Source organism: Halichoerus grypus, chromosome 9 (genome assembly GCF_964656455.1).
Source record: "Halichoerus grypus chromosome 9, mHalGry1.hap1.1, whole genome shotgun sequence".
Classification (NCBI taxonomy): Eukaryota; Metazoa; Chordata; class Mammalia; order Carnivora; family Phocidae; genus Halichoerus; species Halichoerus grypus.
In genome coordinates, this window is record NC_135720.1 from 8250664 (window position 1) to 8270196 (window position 19533).

General features: G+C 52.3%; 1 protein-coding gene across 1 annotated transcript; it reads right to left on the bottom strand.

Moving 5' to 3' along the window:
• Positions 1-674: 674 nt before the first annotated feature.
• PNLDC1 (PARN like ribonuclease domain containing exonuclease 1) lies at positions 675-17917 on the bottom strand. Its single transcript, XM_036110052.2, is given in 19 exon segments — positions 675-929; positions 2189-2287; positions 2416-2591; positions 2897-2996; positions 4317-4359; positions 4546-4599; positions 5032-5096; positions 8075-8130; positions 9335-9420; positions 10949-11018; positions 11520-11663; positions 11844-11920; positions 13344-13444; positions 15074-15162; positions 15325-15448; positions 15986-16025; positions 17458-17531; positions 17812-17873; positions 17876-17917. Coding segments are annotated over 19 exon segments (1566 nt in total). The 3' UTR covers positions 675-865.
• Positions 17918-19533: the final 1616 nt, after the last annotated feature.

Sequence of the window (19533 nt, forward strand, 5' to 3'; positions counted from 1 at the left end):
GCAGGCCTTCACTGGTCCAACCACGAGCTGCCCCACTGGTCACTCACATCCCTCAGGACGGGCCTGGGACTTCTGGAATGGCGTCCGCCCCCACTAGCGATTCCGCTTTATGGAGAAAACTCCTCCGCACCCGCCCCTCACCCTGAATTTAAAGAGGCTTTGCTAAATCGGTAAGTGAAGTTCATGGTTGAGGAAACAGCCCAGCCAAGTTCAGCTCCTGATAGAGAATAGCTATTTTATACACACACACACAGCTGGGTGAGGCTAGAGCAGCGTGGCCCCTGGTGTGGCCCATTGCAGGGGAAACAGAGTAACCACATTGTACCTGGCCTCAAAAGGTACACAGCTGGTGGCAGGGGTAATCTTTGCTTCTGAAGTGAATGTTAAATACTATAAACCATAAAACATCACCAAAAACATCACAAATGCACATGGACACTTAGCTTCATTTTTTCCCCCTTTACTAAACTCAGGCTGGTAGGGATTTAGGTCTGGGGAATGGCCTAGCGGCCAAGAATTTCTCTCCCAGAAATAATGGAGGCTTTGGCTCACCTACTGTCCAGCTCCCGTGCTAGCTGTCTGGGCAGGAGACCCTCTGGGGGTCTAGCCTAAATTCCCAGAGGCAAGGACTTCTCCCCATTCAAAGAAAAAAAAAAGCTCTGGCCACAAAAGTACCACATCTAAGGAATTCTTTATCGTTGATAATCATTACAGAATTTGACCTTCAAAACAAAGTTCCTCATAAGGACCACAGAGATTGGTCTGCAAGTAAAAATATGATTTATACAAACAAAACCCACAAAAAAACCAAACGGATGGCTGTCCCAGGGAGGTGCAGAAATAGGACAGAGGCTGCCGGCTGCACTCAGGGGCCAGGTCTTCCGAGGAGAAGCGCCAGGAGGGCCCAGGTGATGACCACGCCACAGACCCTGCAAGACAGAGAGGTCAGCGGTCCTGGACGGCGGCGGGCTGTGTGAGAACGGGCAGGTCCAAAGCCAGACACGCAGGCCCCCACCCTGCTCACCCAAATGTTCCTGTCTTCCCATCATTCTCCCAGCATGAACTTCTGCCTTGAGGGCAGAATGGCTTTCGGACACATGCAGACGAGTCATTTTCCTAGTGATTTACATCAGAGGTTGACGGATGGAGAAAAGATTGCCCAGGGGCCATTTTTCTTCAAGCATGCGGTTTTCTAGAGATACGGCTCCTAACCAGCAAGCCAAAATCCTCAGAGCAATTCCATCTTTCAGTTACGCAGGCCAAAAACCCTGATTCAAACTCGACCCTGCTCCAGTTGGTCCTTGATCCCCCTTTACGCCCCACTCTGCCAGCACGCAGCCCAAGCCCCAACCGGACGGTCCGCCCGCCTGCCTCCCCAGCGCTCTGCGTGCTCTGCAGTCTGCCCCACACAGAGCCAAGAGTCCCACCTCTCTGAAAATCTCCAGCTACCCGCAGCTTCTCCCACAGCCCTTACCCACAGCCCTCCACTCCACCAGGCCCATGTTCCTCCCCAGCCTCTCCTCGTGGTCTTCTCATGGCCCCTTGGCATCCCGGACACCTCCCCACTCAAGGGCCTCTGCCCCACTGCCTGGCCAGTCCTCCCCAGTGCTCTCCCTGGCTTGTTCCCTTACCTCCTTGGAGACTTTAATGGGGTCCCCATCTCTTCCCTTAACCAGTAACCCCTCCTTCTGGCCCCCCACTCCTACCTCCTGACCTGCTCTTATTTTTAATAAATGCTTGTCACCTGATCAATCCTGAAATTCACTTGTTCACTGTTACCTCCCACTGGAGTGTGAGTTGTAGGAGAGCAGGGATTTTGTTTTATTTGCTGATGAAGCCTAGATCCTAGACACTACCCAATACAGCAGACGTTCAGTAAATGCTCGTCCAGTGTTACTGAAGGACATTCAGGTCGCCGTACTTGTGAATGACTCCTTTACAACTCACACTAGTGGGCTGCCTGGCTGGCTCAGGCGGTTGAGCATCCGACTCTTCGTTTCGGCTGAGGTTGTGACCTCAGGGTCGTGAGATTGAGCCCCGCATCGTGCGTGCTCTGTGCTCAGCGGGGAGTCTGCTTCAGATTCTCTCTCTGCCCCTCCCTCCGCTCGTGTGCACTCTCAAACACATCTTTAAACACACACACACCCCAGCGAGCAAAGTCCGCAGCCGCGGTCCCGGGCACACTTACTGTAACAGGCAGTTGATGTTCGGGGAGTGCCTCCAGTACCGGTACAGGGACACCTGCAGGCTGGGGTGGCCCCTGTACTCCTTCAGGATGCTCCGGGCACTGCCAAGAGACATTCTCAGGTCAGGCATGCAAGTGTCAGACCTGCTGCTCCAAGCAGGCTCCAAGCGGCCGCAGAGAGACAGGGTGGCTGAGGGGCACGGGGACGGGCTGAGAGCCGAGGCACCTACTCCTTAAACTTATTGGTCAAGAGCAAGAACTGGCTCCGCGAGAGTCGCCGCACATCGAACTTGCAGAGATTCTGAAACTCACGATACACTTGCTGCTCGCTGACCCCAGGCCACCTCCGGACACGGAGGAGGAGGATGGGAGGTCGGATACTGGGGCAATCTGGACCCGAGAAATTCTAGAAGGCAGGGAGAAGAACAGAGGAGGTGTTCTGCACTTCCTACGGACAACTGACCTGGTCTGAAAATGCTGAGAGGCTAGGAGAGGCTCTGTCTGGGCTGGGAAGGGACGGAAGCAATGCGCGCATCCACGACGGTTTGGGCAGGAAGACAAGAACAGAACAAGCCTAGGGGTGCGGGAGCACCCTCTTCACTCTGGTTTTGGTTGCTTTCAGACCACCTCTGAGAGATCCCCGAGAAAACCGGGCTGCTTCCCAGCACATGCCTCTGAGTAGGGGAAAGGAGCAAAAAAAAGGCTACTCACAATCTTAGGGACCCCAGCTCGGATAAGATTCACCTGGTTCACATAGGGAGCGAGCACGTCAAGGTAGAGAGAGAAGGAGGGCTCAGGCATGGGGCCGGCACTACAGGGACAGAGAAAACCCCAAAGCATTCAGGCACACCAGCTGTCAGGAACAGGTCCTCAGCCACAGCGAAGGGTCTGGGGACGGAATAGGGGAGGGTGCGCCTCAGACCACTCTCCCCTTCCTCCTTCCAAACCGGCACACTCCCCCAACTGACCAATCCCAGAGCGCCCTCTGGGGCCCCAGCCACAGCTGAGCTTTCAGGGGTCACCATCTGTCAGTGACACTTGGATAAAGATTCCTTGACAAGCATCAGCAATGGGCTCAGAGAATTAGTGAGAAGCCACGGTCCAGAGGTCCACTTGACAGGACACCGCTCTCAATCCCGAACGGCCGTCCCTCAGCCCTCATTCTCGCGTGCCTGCCTCCGTGCAGACATGACCACGCGCCGGAGCCCAGGTCCGGGGAAAAGCACGGGCCTTGGAGCCAGGCAGGCGCGGGACGCCATGGAACTTCTCTACACCTAGGAGGGTTTTGAGGTCAGGAGGATTAGAACACAAGGATGGAAGGCACCCAGGTGCAGGGCATGAGGGGCTCCCCCGTCAGGCACACGTGTACCTCCCAGTCGGCACTCAGATGCTGTCAAAGCACAGGAAAGAGAGAGCAGACTTCTTATTTAAGTTATAAGCCTCACATCAATAGGTTATAGAGTATACAGCCATTACTAAAATGGAAAGATATAAGTAGTACCAAAGTTAACAGATTAGTAAAATTAATAAAAATTTTGGACTAGTCTGAAAAGGTTTCCAAGTCAGCCTCAAAGACCCTGTTACAATTCTGATTTGCTCCTTCACCAAGCCTCAATCCTATTTAACAAATGCACACACCAAGGATGGTGGCCTAGAACGCATCTTCCAAGTGTGGCCTTGGTGCCTAGGAGCCTGGTGCCGTTACCATGGGGAAATGCATTTAAGATTCCAGTTTGGGGTTTTAAGAATCTCTCCCCTATATGCCTTATTCCGAGTCACTACCCTTTTCCGCAGCCTGTGTGGACCCCAAGGATGTGCCCCCCACCTCACTGATTTCCATGGTTACGAGAAACAGGCGGATAACAAAGCCCGCACACCAAACACCGTGAAGCACCGAGGCAGGTGTGAGGCCCTGCGCCTGACCTTACTGCCTTGGCCTCCTGGCACGTGGATCTGCCCAGTGCTGAAGGGCCCCGGCCCAGCTCAGAGGGGGCCGGGGCAGTAGGAAAGGCCATCCCGCACCGCCCCGTGTTTGGGAGAGCCACAGGAGCCCGGAGGTCCTCGCTTACAGCGAGGGCTCAGGGGATCGGACCACAGTTCCGGGAACAGGACGGAAGGAAGGAACACTCACCGGTGTCCTCTCCACAGAAGCAAGTGTGCCACTTTCAGAAGAACTGGGGGGGAAAGCTAGAGATGTAACACACGTCCAGGCTCAACCACATCACCCCATCAAAATACGCAAACTCCTGCTTTATTTCCGTTACGCACAACCCACCTGGAAATAAACGGGGAGCCTCGGGATGGTGGGGATTGTCACAAATAAAGCAGGAGTCCCCCTTTCAGAGGACGGCAACTCTCACCTGATCCACAGAGGAAGGCATCATACGCGGCCTCGTGAGGGCACTTGGTCTCAGCTGAAGCAGCGTTCCAGAAGGAGAGAGCAGGGCGCAGCCATCAGAACATGGGCTGCACAGGGCTCTCCCCCACCCGGCTGCACCCCCGCACTGGCCGTGCACACACCACCACCAACCATCAGTCCTCCAGAGATGGGTGTGCCCTTCTCCGCACCCATGCCTGTCTTCACCCCGGTCCCCCCACAGCAGCAGGAAGCCGAGGCGGAGAGCCTCCCGGCAGGCCAGCCCCATGTCCAAGGGGAGGTGACCCCCAGGAGCTGCGATGCCTTCTGGGGTGGCCCTTTGTAAGGGGGGTACCTGAGCACAGATAGGAAAACGATGGAGCACTCCACGTGGCCCTCCCACACACCTGCCCATGGGGAGGCCAGGCCTCCACTCTGGTACCTCAATACTCTGCCGCCCGTGGGGCAGCTTATGCTCACAGGAACATACCATATTTTTCACACTTGCTTGCGTGAATAACCACTGGCCCGGAATTTTTGGTAGGATTCAAGTCACTAGTAGAGAAGAAAAACAGGATAGAGAGTCACCGCAAGTAAGCCCTTCTTGGTCTCTCCTCACCACGTTAACATACGTAAAAGGGTCCTCAGGACTGGGGTGCCTTTTTAAAAAAAAGACAAACAGGAACAGGCGGTAGGATCTCGGTAGGCAGACCAGGGCAGGTGAAGGAGCACACCCGGGCCGGAGGCTGCAGCCGGGCTGCTCTGCGCACCTGCCACACGCGGAGCCAGCCCCGAGGCACCAGGACGCGCGCGACGCCGGCTCTGCCCGCAGAGCTACCCCGTGGCCCCAAGGGCAGGTGCGGGGCTGGTCCCGCTGCTGCAGCGCCCCAGCACGCACGGAGCGCCCGAGGCTAGGCAGGCTGCGGGCTGCGGGGAGGGAGGCCTCCTGAAGCAGGCAGGACCCCAGGAGGCCCGAACCACAGGAACTCGCTCAGCTGAAGCCACGGGGAGGCGTCCGGCATCTCGAGCGCGGAGAGCACGCGAAGGGAGCGAGGGAAAGGGAGCGAGGGAAAGGGAGCGAGGCCTGACGGCGCTGCCCAGGCGAGAGGTGTGGCTGAAGCCCCCGTGGGAGGGCAGGGGCCAGGAAGAGAGCTCGGATGATCTGTGCTGGGGAGACTTCAGGAACATCGGGAAGACGGACCAGAAACCTGGCTCAGTCAGGTTCACTCGAGCGGCAGTGCGCAGTGAGCCAGGGCAGGCCAGGGGACACCCGTGGCGCCTCTACGGTCCCTGGAATGAAAGAGGCGGGGGCGGAGGCAAGGATGCTGGGCACGCAGGGGCAAGGCAGACCCGAGAGGCTGCAGAGACGCTCAGGGCATCAGACAGACAGGAGTCCACGGACTAGAAGACGTGGCTGGCCCAGCCCCGGCCCTGGCACAGGGGATGGCACTCCACGAGGAAACCTTCCCTTTGTTTTCCGACAAAGCCTTTTAGAACCTGGGTGTGCGCCGAGCGCCTCTGCACCACTCATTTCCCCATCTGTCCGGCGCACGTGCCCATTCGGTTTCAGGCCGCCGGTCACAAGGCCAGCAGTGGACGCCACACAGACACGGGCCGAGCGCACGCACCGGTCCAAGTCCCTTCCCGCGTGCGAGCACACTCGTGTCCACGGCCACCTGCGAGCTCCCCGCAGTCATATCCTCAGGTCACAGGTGGTACAACGGAGGCTCAGAGAGATTCAGTCGTTGCTCACAGCCAGTGGGTGGCAAAGCCGGCCTTTCAACCCAAGCAGTCTCGATTCAGAGCCTGTGCGTTTCCAACAAGACCCTCACATTCGTGCACGGCCCTGTAGCCATCAGGACTTCGCGAGAGTTGCAGGCACAGAGGTGGGTTTGAGGGACGGAGAACGATGCCAAGTTAAAGGTGCCCGTGGCCGCGTGGGGCAGGAAGGCCCGGCAGCCAGGCAGCGAGCGAAGGGCTGTCCTGGAGGTCTAAATGGTCACGGACGGCAGTAGCTGAAGCTAAGGGAGTGCATTTGGTCACCCAGGGACACGATAATGAGCAAGAAACGGGTCGAGGAACGACCCTGAAGGGACTTAAGGGATGGGTGGAAGAACAAGAGCCCACAAGGAATGGACTGAAAAACCATAAAACCCACCAGAAATCTGGGGAAGGGTACCACCGAAGCACGGGTGGGGAGAGGCTGAGGGTGCCAGGCTCCAGAGAGCAATCACCATGCCCATTCCTCGGGCCTCCTGTGCATCGGCCCTCGGCTGGGACAACGGAGGAGTCTGCCCCGGGCAAGCTCACGAGAGTGAGTTCCGTGAAGGAAGAGAACCTGACCTCCGTGGGTCACGGCCGCATAGAGGCCCCTGAAGAGGCATGTCGCAAAGAGAAGAAGGAAGACTGTGGTAGTGAGCGCACAGAGTCAGGAGGGGGGCTCTGCAGTTTGAGCCCGGAGAACAAGGCTGATGGCAGGCGAGGGGAGGGGAGGGGAGAGGGCCAGGCTGGAAGCCCCACCAGGGACACCGCCGAGCCAGTGGAAGGAGGACCATGGGGCTGGAGGCTGGACAGGCGGGCGCAGGGCAGCCCTTCCCGCCTGGGCCCCCCACACAAGAGGCGCTCATGTGTCCTGGCTGCTGGGAGAGACCCTGACAAAGACAACACCACAAATGTCGGCAGGGCAGGGAGTGGAGACTGCCTGCATTTGGCCTTGGATTTTCTTCCTGGAAATGGGGACCCGGGGCGGGGGGGGCATTGGAGGAAGAACATGAAGCACGAGGGCCCAGAGGAGACTACCATGCACTGCACTGCGGGGGGGCGGGGGGGGAATGCGGGTGGTCAGAGGACTGTCACCAACAGAGGAACAGACCCATTCTCCTTTCAGAAAGGTGCCACCTTCAGCTGCCATGATGTCCCTCTCTCTCCGCTGCTCGGGGTTTCCTGGTCCTCCCAGTTGGGGAGGAAGGAACCAAGCTCCCCAGACCCTGGCACTTCCCAGGCATCGTGTCCCCACTAGCACGACCCAGGCCTCAGTCAGAGCTCTAAGGGGAGGTGGGAGCTACTTCTACAGAAAGGTCAGGGTCGTCCCTAGTATTGGGATCATTCATTCACTCAAGTGTTTGGGGTGCACCCTCCAGCCCCGTGGCAGGCCCATGACAAACACCAGGGTCCGGATGGAAAAGAGCCCGATCTGCTGGAGCTTACCTTGCCAGTAATCAGACACAGATCAAGAGAAATTAAACCCTGGCCACCAGAAACCACCACGTAATTCAACAGCTGTAGGTATTTCACGGGTTCCTGCCCCTCTAGATAGGGTGTACCCACCTCAGCACTAGGAACACTGTGGGTTGGGGAATTCTTGGCTGTTGGGGGCTATTCCTGTGCATCCTGGCCTCTACTCACCAGATATAGCCCCCATTTGTAACAACCCAAAATGTCTCAACATTGCCAGATGTGTCCTGGGGAATAAAATCCCCCCCACTGAGAACCTTTGCTCTGGGAGCAGCTCAAAAAAAAAAAGGCTTCCTTACCTGTTTAGGACTTCAAAAACTTCTGAAAGATTTGAAACCCTTGGGAAATTCAGTTCCTAAAATTATGGAAAACAAATCAGGGAGAATAAAACTTGTGCTTTTGTTATCTGCTTTGAGTATTGCCAAATGGCCATTAAAGGAACATGGAAAATAGTTCCTATAAACCCCTCTTTCTATTCAAACATAAGTGTCCTTATTCCTTGATCAGGATGTCCAGGCACCAAATAATCTTGGGTTTCCTAAAAGGCTCCCAAAAAGCGAAGCTGGAAAAACTGCAACAGCCCCTACAGCCTTCCTTCAAAGACATGTGCTTAAGTGGTTCCATGAACATACGCCTCCAAGGCACCAGGCCACGGCCAAGGACACACTCGTAGGACACCAGGTGCTCTGAGAACCAGAGCCTTGGGACATGCCAGGTCGCCGTAGAGCTCATCTCCTCTTGTGTGACAAGGAGTCCACATGGGTCCTCTCAGATCAGCCCACGTCCTTCCTGCTTCACGCTAGGACTCTGCCACACGGACACGAGCAGCATCACAGAAGTGTTCAAGAACTAGAAACCGGGGTGGTACAGCAATGAATGGGCTCTGGGCAAGGATGTACCAGGCAACCCAGTGCCATTTCTGTGGCTCCCTTATTGGATAGTTAACTTCAAGTGACCAACTTCAGGGTTTAAAACGCTGATCTGATTTCCCTTTCTCTGTTCCTCAGTTTAACTTCGAAGAAGCATTTAAGCCAGTGGGGTGCCTCCCTTCTCCATGTGTGGTTCACACCCTAAGTGCACTGCACAAGCCACTGGGAGCTTTTGAAATACAACCCCCCCCCCATCCCTCCAAACCACTGGGAGCTGGTGGTGGGACCCAGGTGTCAGGATTTGGCTTCCCAGGTGATGGTAATGCACTCAGGGTGGCAAACCCATGACTTTACACCTCAGTAAAGATTCTTCAGAGACTCCTGCACCCTGATGCTCTTGGAGCTGGCTGCAAATACTCCTCACACATACCTCAAGCTCCAGCACAAGCTCTTCTGTGGAGTGCTTATTTAGATCAGACAAGCTCCATATACCTCATTCAAAACATGGGAACTCGAATGAGGGAAGGAAAACACTCAGAAGCTAATAAGATAACCCAATGTTAAAACACAAAGGAAGCCAATACTGGTTGTAAAATAGGAGAAAAGGGTTCCAGGAAAGATTTTTAAAGAGACAAAGTGAGTGTGATTGGGACAAAGCACTCCTTAACCCAAAGCAGCCCCATTCCTTACCTTCCAGATATCCTTGGTCACGTTCTTGGTGTCAATGAGAACAGGAAACAGATTGTGGATATTCAGCTTAAATTGATCATAGCTTTCTGAAGGAAAAGACCAGATAGAAGGGAGTTTGTTGGTAAAACATGGGAAGATTCTCCAACCTAGCTTGTCACCAACATTAACAAAGCAAACAAAATGGGAATTAAAAACGTCCTTTCTCCTAAATCATTAAGAATTGACAGATCTCAAACCAACCTGCCATCACCATTCATGGTGGTGAAAGCCAAATGGCTTTCCATTAAATTCAGGATATCATCTATGGTCAAGGTTAATATAGTTTGCAAGCTTCTAGCCAATGGAAAAAGGGAGAAAGAAGTGCTATTGAAAAGGCAGATATGAAATCGTTACTTATAAGGGACTATTCAGAGAAGATCCAAGAAAAATCAACTAAAAATTGTGAGTGAAGTACCCCGATAAGGAACTGAGCTATCGACTGGTTTATTTATCAAAGGCCTACCTGCACACAGTTTAAAGAGATTTGCTGCGAAACCAACCAACACAAGCCTTGCTCTCCTCGTCCCACTCCCCAGACAAGCACTTTCCAGTCCTTTTCTCTGGGTGCTTGTTCCCGGATTGCTCAGCTGTGCTATGGGCGATTTCCCCAGTTTTAGGCACCTACGTGGCTTCCTACTGCGTAAGAGGACTCGTGACTCACCCCCGGACCGCACCTCCTTGCTCTCGTGGGGCCAGGTCACATTCCCCCCAACCCCGCTACCTTTCCTTTCTTACCCAGCTCTTGTTCTCCCTGCAATTTTGTTTTGTTGTCTGTTTTTCTGGTCATGGCTTATGAATTTTACCCCAACTTCTCCCCCAATTTCCTCAATATGCTCAAACTAAGGTGTTTTATCAATTCATTTCTTGGGGAAATCTTAAAACCGTCTCACCCTCTTGATCTAGATAGTGTACGTTACTTCATTTAATCCCTGATACTAGGATATTGGTACCATTACTACCCCCCATTTTACAGGAAGCAGAGAAAGTGCTTTGCTGGAGCTCACACACATACAAGGGGTGGAATCAGGAGCCACGCATGGCTCCCAAGTCCGTGCTTTTAACGGCTACACGACCCCGTTGTACATCCAGCCAGGGCACCATCAGTCAGGGAAAAGCATGGCCCAACCACAAGACAACTCCACACAGCCACTGATAGGGCATTTATTAGGCCAATGACACAAATGCTTTCGGTAAGCGGAAATAAAGCCGAACATAAAATCACCTATGTAGTGTGATCTAATTTGTGAGAACTCACAGAGGAAAAAGCAAAGTGTTGGGATTATAGCTGAGATTGAAGGCAGCATCTCTCCTGCTCACATTTCTGATTTTATAAGGTTTTATACGGGGATCTGGGACAACCTCCATAAGGGGGGCCAGAGTATCCATTCAAATGTAAGTTTTTCTGCCAGAAAGGCACCTGGCTTCCACTCCGCGAAAATGGGAACAGGCACAGAGGTGCTGGGACTCTGCAGAAGCCGGCGGATCATGAGGAGAGAGCACAGGAGGGCTCTGGCCCCCACCCCCTCTCCAGGTGGCCAGTGAAGACAGAGAGGGGGATGGCAGGTGTGCTCGTACCTGGGAGTGGCCGGAAGAACTTCTCGTGCAGATGCAGCAGGTCCATCATCATATTGTGGCCCACTAAGGGCTACTTGGAGGAACCGGCAGGTGGCAGAGAAGAGGTTTAAAAACAGACATCCGAGGTGAACACGCTCTCGCAGAGGGGGTAGCCTTAGAACCCACGGCGATCCTACCACACGGCAGTCCACCCCCCTTCACCCCACCCTCATGAGAGGTGGCCCAACGGCTCTGATGCCAGGAGGACAAGCGCAGTGCAGGAGGGATGTGGGGCACGGGGTCCATGCTGGGGGTCTAAACTGAAGAACTTCCCCCAGCAGTCCTAGGTCAGCTAGTAGTGAAGCGGCCGTGTGCCCAACAGGGGGAAAGGAGCCGCAGGGTTTTATGCGGACACTCTGCCCCAGCTTAACCCATCACGATTTGGGGAAAGCAAGGCCAGATCTAGAAAGCCAGTTACTGACAGGAAAGAACCACTTATCTCAAGGAATCTTATTTTTGTTGGAGGACACGGCATATTTCTATGCTCAGAAATACAAATGACTGCTAGGGATCAGATTTTTTTTTCCCCTACCTTCTGGGCTTTCACCAGCATCTGGAAAAAGACCGAAAAACCCCTGGCAGAGAGAAGAATCTTCTCCTTCCAACAGCTGGCTCGATCACAGGAGGTGTTTTCAAGATACCAGCGATGTTGTTTACTCACTTTCTTCACTATTATCTGAGACAAAAGTAGAGACAAGTTCTCTGAATCCTGGGTTCCTGGGAACGAAGCCAAAGAAGCAATTCATCTCAAAAGGAGAGGTGAAAAGACAAGAGAAAGCCTTTCACAGAGGCCAGATTTGGTGGAATGAGCGAGAATAGAGCCACTGGGACCGCCTGCTCGCAGGTGGGAACTCACCCCCTGATCTCTCAGGACCGTCCAGATGTCGGGGAGGGCCTGCCTCAGCACCAGCTGGACCTCAAAGGCCTGGAAACCTGTGGCAAGGAAACGCAAGGCTCGCACAGAACCACCCAGATGGGGGTACACTTTCCCCTCAGGAGAAGAAGTTGAGAGATGCATGGGGACAATGGAGAGGCAGCTCTCAGGTGTACCTAAACCCAGGAGCCCCCACGACAGGGATGGCACAGCATTCACGTCCATTCTCGAAGTTTATCTCAGGGCCACTCTGAGACAACCCTGGCGAGCCTTTGGGGGGGGGGGGGGTTATAGCTTTTGACATTCACTGCATTAGAACAGTGTACGTTCAACAATGCAAAGTTCTCTTTTAAAATAATAAAACCATTACGCTGCCACCCGTGATTTTGTAACATCATGCACTGGTTATGTGAAAAATATTGCTTTGTGGAGTTACTCGAATTTTTTGATGTTCACACATTACATACGATCAACAAGACACGTACCACGGGCCATCAGAACGGTCTCAGTATTGGGAAGCTTGTCAAGCTCATGGTGGCAGACCTGAGTTTTCCAAAATTTTAGTTTTTGATGGAAAGCTCAAATTTTATCACTCACAAATTCTGTGAGTTATTTTCCTGCAAGTGACAGGCTTACTTTTCTCACTTGAGAAAAGGACTGAAAATACCAAAAATCAAAATAACCACAGTCTGTTCTTTCATGTAAAAACGACATTCCATTAAAAGAAAAGGCGTGGACTCAGCTCCCAGCTCAGAAACATGCACGGGCACTTTCCTCCAGGCAACCGCTGCACTTCGGTTAGCAACAGCAAGGTTTTACGCATATGTATTTTGACACATCGAAATTAAAAGATGAACAAAGGTTGAGTTACTTCTTCGCCACGAAGGTAGTTCATAAAAACTAGATTTTGTGTTTCTAAGCTGGAAGTGGCAACGAAGTACAGGAGGACAGCCCGCAGGGTCTGCTCCGAGGTGCATTTTTACCCACCGGCGCCCCGCTCAGTACTATCCATGCAAATGCCCAGTGACAACGGCAAGTGACAGCCAAGTGAGATTTTGACAATACTTTTGACCTTGTGCACCCCTTGGAAAGGGTCTGAGACCCCGGGGGGCCACAGACCAAGCCCGAGGACCACTAATTGAGGGCATGTTCATTGTGATTCCACACTGTGCCGTGGGGAGGAAAAAAAAAAATCCAGAGGTAAACACAAGTAAATAATAGTAACATAGGGCTCTCAGGATTGGGATAAAAAAGACGACTCTGAACGGAACTGGACATCTTCAACCTTAAAACTCAAAATAAGTCAAAAAGCCTCCGGCTTCTGAGTTGAGGTCAGAGCTTGATCTGACCCCAGGGACAACATGCCCGCTGAGCCGATGCCCAGGATCCACAGGAAGGAGAGGGTATGTGCCCCCCAAGCCCTGCACCCGACAGTGACCAGCCCCAACACCCCCAGGCTGGGGGGAGCAGCCTCCTGCCTACCAGCGATACCAGGGAGAGTCATCCAGTCGCCCTCCTCCGCCAGGTCCAGCCACCGTGTCACCTCATCGATCACCACCTTGATCTGGTCTTTATCCAGAGAACTGAAAATGGGCACATGAAAGTGGGATGCTAGAGAAAACCACCAGAACCTTAAGACAATGTTAACATGACAAGAGTTTCAGAGGACTCCGGTTTTAACATTGTGATCTCAGCAACAAAATAAACCCAAAAAAGACTATTTTCTGAATCTTGTTATGCAAGAGAGAGCCAGACACTCGGCTGATACTCTCTCCTACAATCGCAAGAGCATGTTCCATCCCTTTCTGCTTCACTGGGATGCATGGGAGCTAGCCAACACTAAACACTCCTGTCAGGCCTGTCTGCTTAATTCAGCTTTGGGGGTAAAAAAGCACCATCTGTTGAAATAAGGAAGAGACAGGAACTTTGGTAAGCACGTCTTCTATGTTAGAAATATAAGAACACGATGTTATTTTGAGATAAGGAAAGACTTTTCTCCAACATTTGAAAATAACAGAAGGTTAAAAATTCAAATAGATCTTCTCTTACAAAAAAAAAAAAAAAAAGCTACATTTTTATATGAAAAACTCAGAATAAGGATTTCAGCGGAGGAAAAAAAAAAAAAAAGGCACCTCCAGGGGCACCTGGCTGGCTCAGTCAGTGGAACACACAAATCTTGATCTTGGGATTGTGAGTTCAAGCCCCACATTGGTCATAGAGCCTACTTAAAAAAAAAAAAACCTCTAATATTATATAGTTATCTGGAGCCAATATTCAATCATAATATTCCAGAGTTAAAAATCGGTCTAATTTAACCTCCCATCCTGATAAAGGCAAAGAATCTAAAGCTCAAAGAGCTGAAATGACTAGTTCAGCTCCAGACTCTGCCAACACGGCCTGCCTAGGGCCCAGGGGACCACACAATGCTGTCACTCCACCACTCCTGGCCCAAGCTCCATAGCAGTACTGGTTTCAAGTAAGACAACTGGCACTGGGGGCTAAAAAAAAAAAAAAAAAGGCAGAGGGGCGCCTGGGTGGCTCAGTCGGTTAAGCATCTGCCTTCAGCTCAGGTCATAGTCCCAGGGTCCTGGATCAAGCCCCGCATAGGGCTCTCTGCTCAGCTGGGAGTCTGCTTCTCCCTCTGCCTGCCGCTCCCCCTGCTTGTGCTCACTCTGTCAAATAAATAAAAATCTTTAAAAAAAAAAAAGAAAGAAAGAAAGAAAAAAAGGCAGACCCCGCCCTCAGGAGCACGCAGATTCAAGAACACGGGGCAATATGTCCAGGCCAAGGCACATGACTGGCGTGGTCAAGGTTACACGTCATTGACCACCAAGACCTCCCCAAGATCGCCCTGAAGGCCAGCATAACATCTCACACGGAGTCCCACAGAGCCTGCTCCCCTCCCCCCCCCCAAGGGCATGAAGCTCCTGCTTTTTGAGTATGGAGTTAAGAGTCAGTGCCTTTTTTCCCTTCACTTTTCAACACGAAAATCATCCTCGATATAGTAGGACGGCTCTCCTCTCAGGTGAGGGAACAGAACGCCCAGCACTTGGAGCTGCTGTGTTTGGCTGATCGCATGCTGCCGAAGCAACCCCAGCTAAAGGTGATGGCGGGAGGTCACCATACCCTGGAGCCGGCACGCCAACCCACAGGAAACTCGGAAGATCAGCAGCAACAGAGAGTCCCAAAGCCCCCAGAGAAACGGGCTTTACCTGCGAACTCTCCAGTTCCCGGTCAGGATGTTGTGTTTAATTTTCTTCTCCTGCTCCTCATTCATATATGGGATCCCATTTTTGAGAAACTAGACGGGGAACAAGGAGACTAGTGGAGGCATCCTCTGGGCAGGGGAGCAGAGGGAAAAGAAGCCTTCCTTGTCCAGTTCACGTGGACAGGAAATGGGACTCAGCCCAGCTGGACCAGAGAACCTTTAAAACTTTCCCATTTCCCTTCTCTGCTGCCATACCTTGTTGTAGTCGAAGCCATACTGATTCAAAAACTGAACACTAGAAGCCTGGAAAGAGAATTCGGAATCCAAGATCCCAAATGTCGTCGGGAAGAGAAAGAAGTTACAGGAATGGGCTACATACCTATAAAATAAATAAATAAATGTAAAAAGGAAAAGCCAAAACCATTTTTAAAATTCTAGCTCACAGAGCTGACTTCGGAGCAGGCTCCTCCTTTCATTCAAGAAGTGTTTGAATGTTGGCTGTTTCTAGTACTAACTGGCCCTGGGGCCAAAGGAAAAAGGCAGAGATCCTGCCTGCATGGAAGAGTCTAGCCCCCATCCTGAGCTTACTGTTCAGCAGGCTTTCTGACTGCTGGTTCCTGGGAGCCACATCACCCTCATTATGACACTGCGTTAACTGCTACCTTCAGGGCGCACAGAAACGGGGAGAGGAGCACCTAAATGCTGGCAAAGGCCCCCCAGAAAAGATACTGTGCTGAGAGAGACTTGGACGAGCTAGAAGCTACAGGGGACAGCGGGGCGGAAGGGCACAGAAGCAGAGGAGACTATGGAATGTCTAGGGCCAACGTGGTTCAGACCCTGAGGCAGTTGGAGGGGAGCAGGTGGAGAGGATCAGTGGGCAAGAGCCAGGTGTTTTGCAAAAGGTCTTCATACATACTTGTTCGACTCTCCTTCAATACTGGAAAACACAGACAATCCTAGAAGAAAGAGGAGGAAATGAATACCAAAGAAAACCTACCAGAAGTGAGTTCAGAAAGGAAACATTTTTTTTTTTTTTTTTTTTATTTGAGAGAGAGAGAATGAGAGAGAGAGCACATGAGAGGGGGGAGGGTCAGAGGGAGAAGCAGACTCCCCACCGAGCAGGGAGCCCGATGCGGGACTCGATCCAGGGACTCCAGGATCATGACCTGAGCCGAAGGCAGTCGTCTAACCAACTGAGCCACCCAGGCGCCCTAGAAAGGAAACATTTTGAACAATATTTTGCACCTAAGGAAACTGTGTACCCTTTAGAATAAGATTGTCTCTTAAAAAAAAAAAAAAGATTGTCTCTTAAAGAAAATATGGGGCGGGGCGCCGGAGTGGCTCCTTGGTTAAGCGTCTGCCTTCGGCTCAGGTCATGATCCTAGGGTCCTGGGGTTGAGCCCACATCTGACTCCCTGCTCAGCGGGGAAGCCTGCTTCTCCCTCTCCCCCAGTTTGTGCTCTAATAAATAAAATCTTAAAAAGAAAAAAAGAAAGAAAACACAGACTTGGAACAGGAGAACTATCAACTGTAATTCACACTGAAATTATTAAAATAGGATGGTGAATGGTCCTTCAAACACAGAATATTGACATTTTTTCTAGTTTTAAAACTCACCAGAGGAAATGCTAAAAACCATAGATTTATACATTTAATGGCTTTAAAATGTCCATATTGCTAAAGAGACCCTATGCAAAGTGAAGAAAGCTTCAAAGTAGGGGAGGACAACAGAAACGTATCAATGTGCTGTTTCATGTACTTTTCACGGAGGTCTTACAATTAAGAAAAAACCACAATAGAATAGCAAAGGACAAGGATAGAGAGCAACCACACACACAGACGGTCATCATTCACAGAAAAAGCAGGGGTCAGTAAAATCTGCTGGAAGTATACCAAATACATATGTACATACCAGAACAATACACACAAAAGGTAACTCAAACGTACATCATTAGGAGACTGAGTCAATGTATATATTCAATTTGGAATACTATGTGACTGTTAAAAATGGAGAGCTGTTTATGTCAATATAGAAAGATCTCTAAGCTCCATTAGCGAAAAAGACTACAGGGCAAGATACTTATAACGTGATCTTGTTTGTATTAAGTTTTCTGTAAACAAAAATCACACACATTTTCCCTTGAAAGATGGTACAGACTCCTTCATGTTGATGAACGGAGGCAGGAGAACAGTGCTGCTCAACGAGGTTTCTGCTTGTTGCACAGTGTTAGGCCCACAGGCACAACACAGACAAAAACCAAACAAGCATCCAAAACCACAGCCAATCTTTCTGAAAGGGGTCAAGGCTGTTTTACCAGCAGGAAACACAAAGACAACACAAGTATCTCCTTCAGTAACTCAGAAGGAACGGCGGAAGAGGACACTCACCAATCTGACAGATGGTGAACTGCTGAACACTGTGGCGGGTCTTTAGATACCACTCGGAGGGCAAGTCAAAAAGACTGTGGAAAAAACAGGCATCTCATTCCACAGGCAAGGAGAGGATATAAAGGTGCCACGGCCTCGGCGCCGCATGGGCGCCTCGCAACCAGAGGCAGCGTTACCTTGTTACCAAGAGGGAAGGCTACCAGCATTTACCAGCCAGGTCCCCAGCCCCCCCCAAGTGCTGCCCTGCCCCCTCAAAGCCAGTAAGGGCCTGCTGAGAAAGGCCGGGGCCGTGGCCGGAGGGCGAGGCACAAGGGCACAGGTGGGCGCACCTCCCCTGGCTCAGCTTTGGTGTACCTGATCTGCTGGGGCCGGGACAGGTTAGAGCGAAGGCCTGTGAACTCTATGTCCAGACCTGCGGGCCAGAAAAACAAAAAGACAAGAGTCCCCAGACGCAGACCATTGCCGCACTGTTCTTGCTGTCAGTGCTGCAGGTGGCAATGTGTTCGGCTCACCGTCGGCGCTCACGGGCCCAGGTGGGATCAAGAAGACGAAAATGAGAAAGCCAAAGCAAGGATAAGCCAGGCCGGTCACCCCAGGGGCTCGGCTCCACCTGGGCCACGGTGGGGCCAAGGCCGCAAGTGCTGCTTAACGTCTCACCGCCCGGCCGGGAGGACTCTCCCGCCCTTCGGGGGGCCCTCTCGGAGCCTCCCGCGGCCTGGTGTCCGTCCCCGCTAGGCCTCACCTCTCCGCCCCGCCCCCGCAGGCTCGCGCCCCCCACAGCAGAGTGGCGACACGGCCCGACTCCCCCGCGCCTCACCCACGAAGTCGGCGCCCAGGACGAGCTCCTGCAGCAGAGGGAGACTCTGCTCGAACTCGTCGGCGCCCACGTCCATGGCCACGCAGCTCGGCCGAGGGCGCCCGGTGCGGCCACGTGCTGCCACGCGCTTCCGCCGCGCCGCCCTTCTTAAGGGGCTCGCACGGCGATTGGCCGCGTGCTGCCACCTGCCCGCCCACGGGTGTCTGCTTGCACCCCTCGCCCGCCAGCCGGGGCTGCCGGAGACCCCGCCTTCGCAGCCAGAGCCCGGGTCCCCTGGCGGCGGCGATCTCTCTGCAGTCGCTGGAAGGTGGCACTTCCGTAGAGCTGCGTATTAAGAGGCGTGGTAGGAGAAAACAGTGCGGAAGAAGGGTACGTGCAGACCGGGCGGGAGCACCCGAAGGAACCGCAGGAAGTAGGCAATCACGGCAGCTGCGGCGGGGGGAGGGGCCACGTCTCGTCCGCGCTGAAATCTGCACGTCTTCGCCCTTGGCCCCTAGTGCGCTGGCCCTGTCCCCTCCCCCACACCCCATCTTCTTCACTTTGTCTGCAACATCATCCGTAATACCATCTCTCAAACTTGCCACAAAGACCCTCAGGAGTTGCCTATCAAACTGAGGAAACCTTTGGTGCAGAGATGATCTAGGACCATCCTATTCCTTGCAGAGAAAACCCCTACCTACAGCGTTACCTCCAGGTGAACCCTATTTTTGTCACTGCCAATTTCCAAAGCCACTAGTCCAGTCTTTGGTCTTTACATCCGCCCTTGAACACCAGACTTGTTTGGAAAGCCTTCTACAACCACAATCTTCAAAGTGAAGTGCTCCAGTCTTAAAGATGAGGCAAGAAAATATCGGACCTATAATAAACACTTTCAAATGTCTCCACTGGGGTATTTATTGATCACAAGAGGACCACTAAGTCACTGCATCCTCTCAGAACCAATCATACTTTTAAAAAATGTTGGTGCATACCCATCTTTTTAAAATACCAAACACTCGGATTAGAAAGAGTAATGTTATTTCACTTATGTATAAATATATAATTGGGATACACATTTAAAAATTGGGAAATGCAGGGCGCCTGGGTGGCTCAGTTGGTTAAGTAACTGCCTTCGGCTCAGGTCATGATCCTGGAGTCCCGGGATCGAGTCCCGCATCGGGCTCTCTGCTCGGCAGGGAGTCTGCTTCTCCCTCTCCCGCTTCCCCCCTCTTGTGCTCTCTCTCTCTCAATAAAATAAATAAAAAAATCTTTACAAAAAA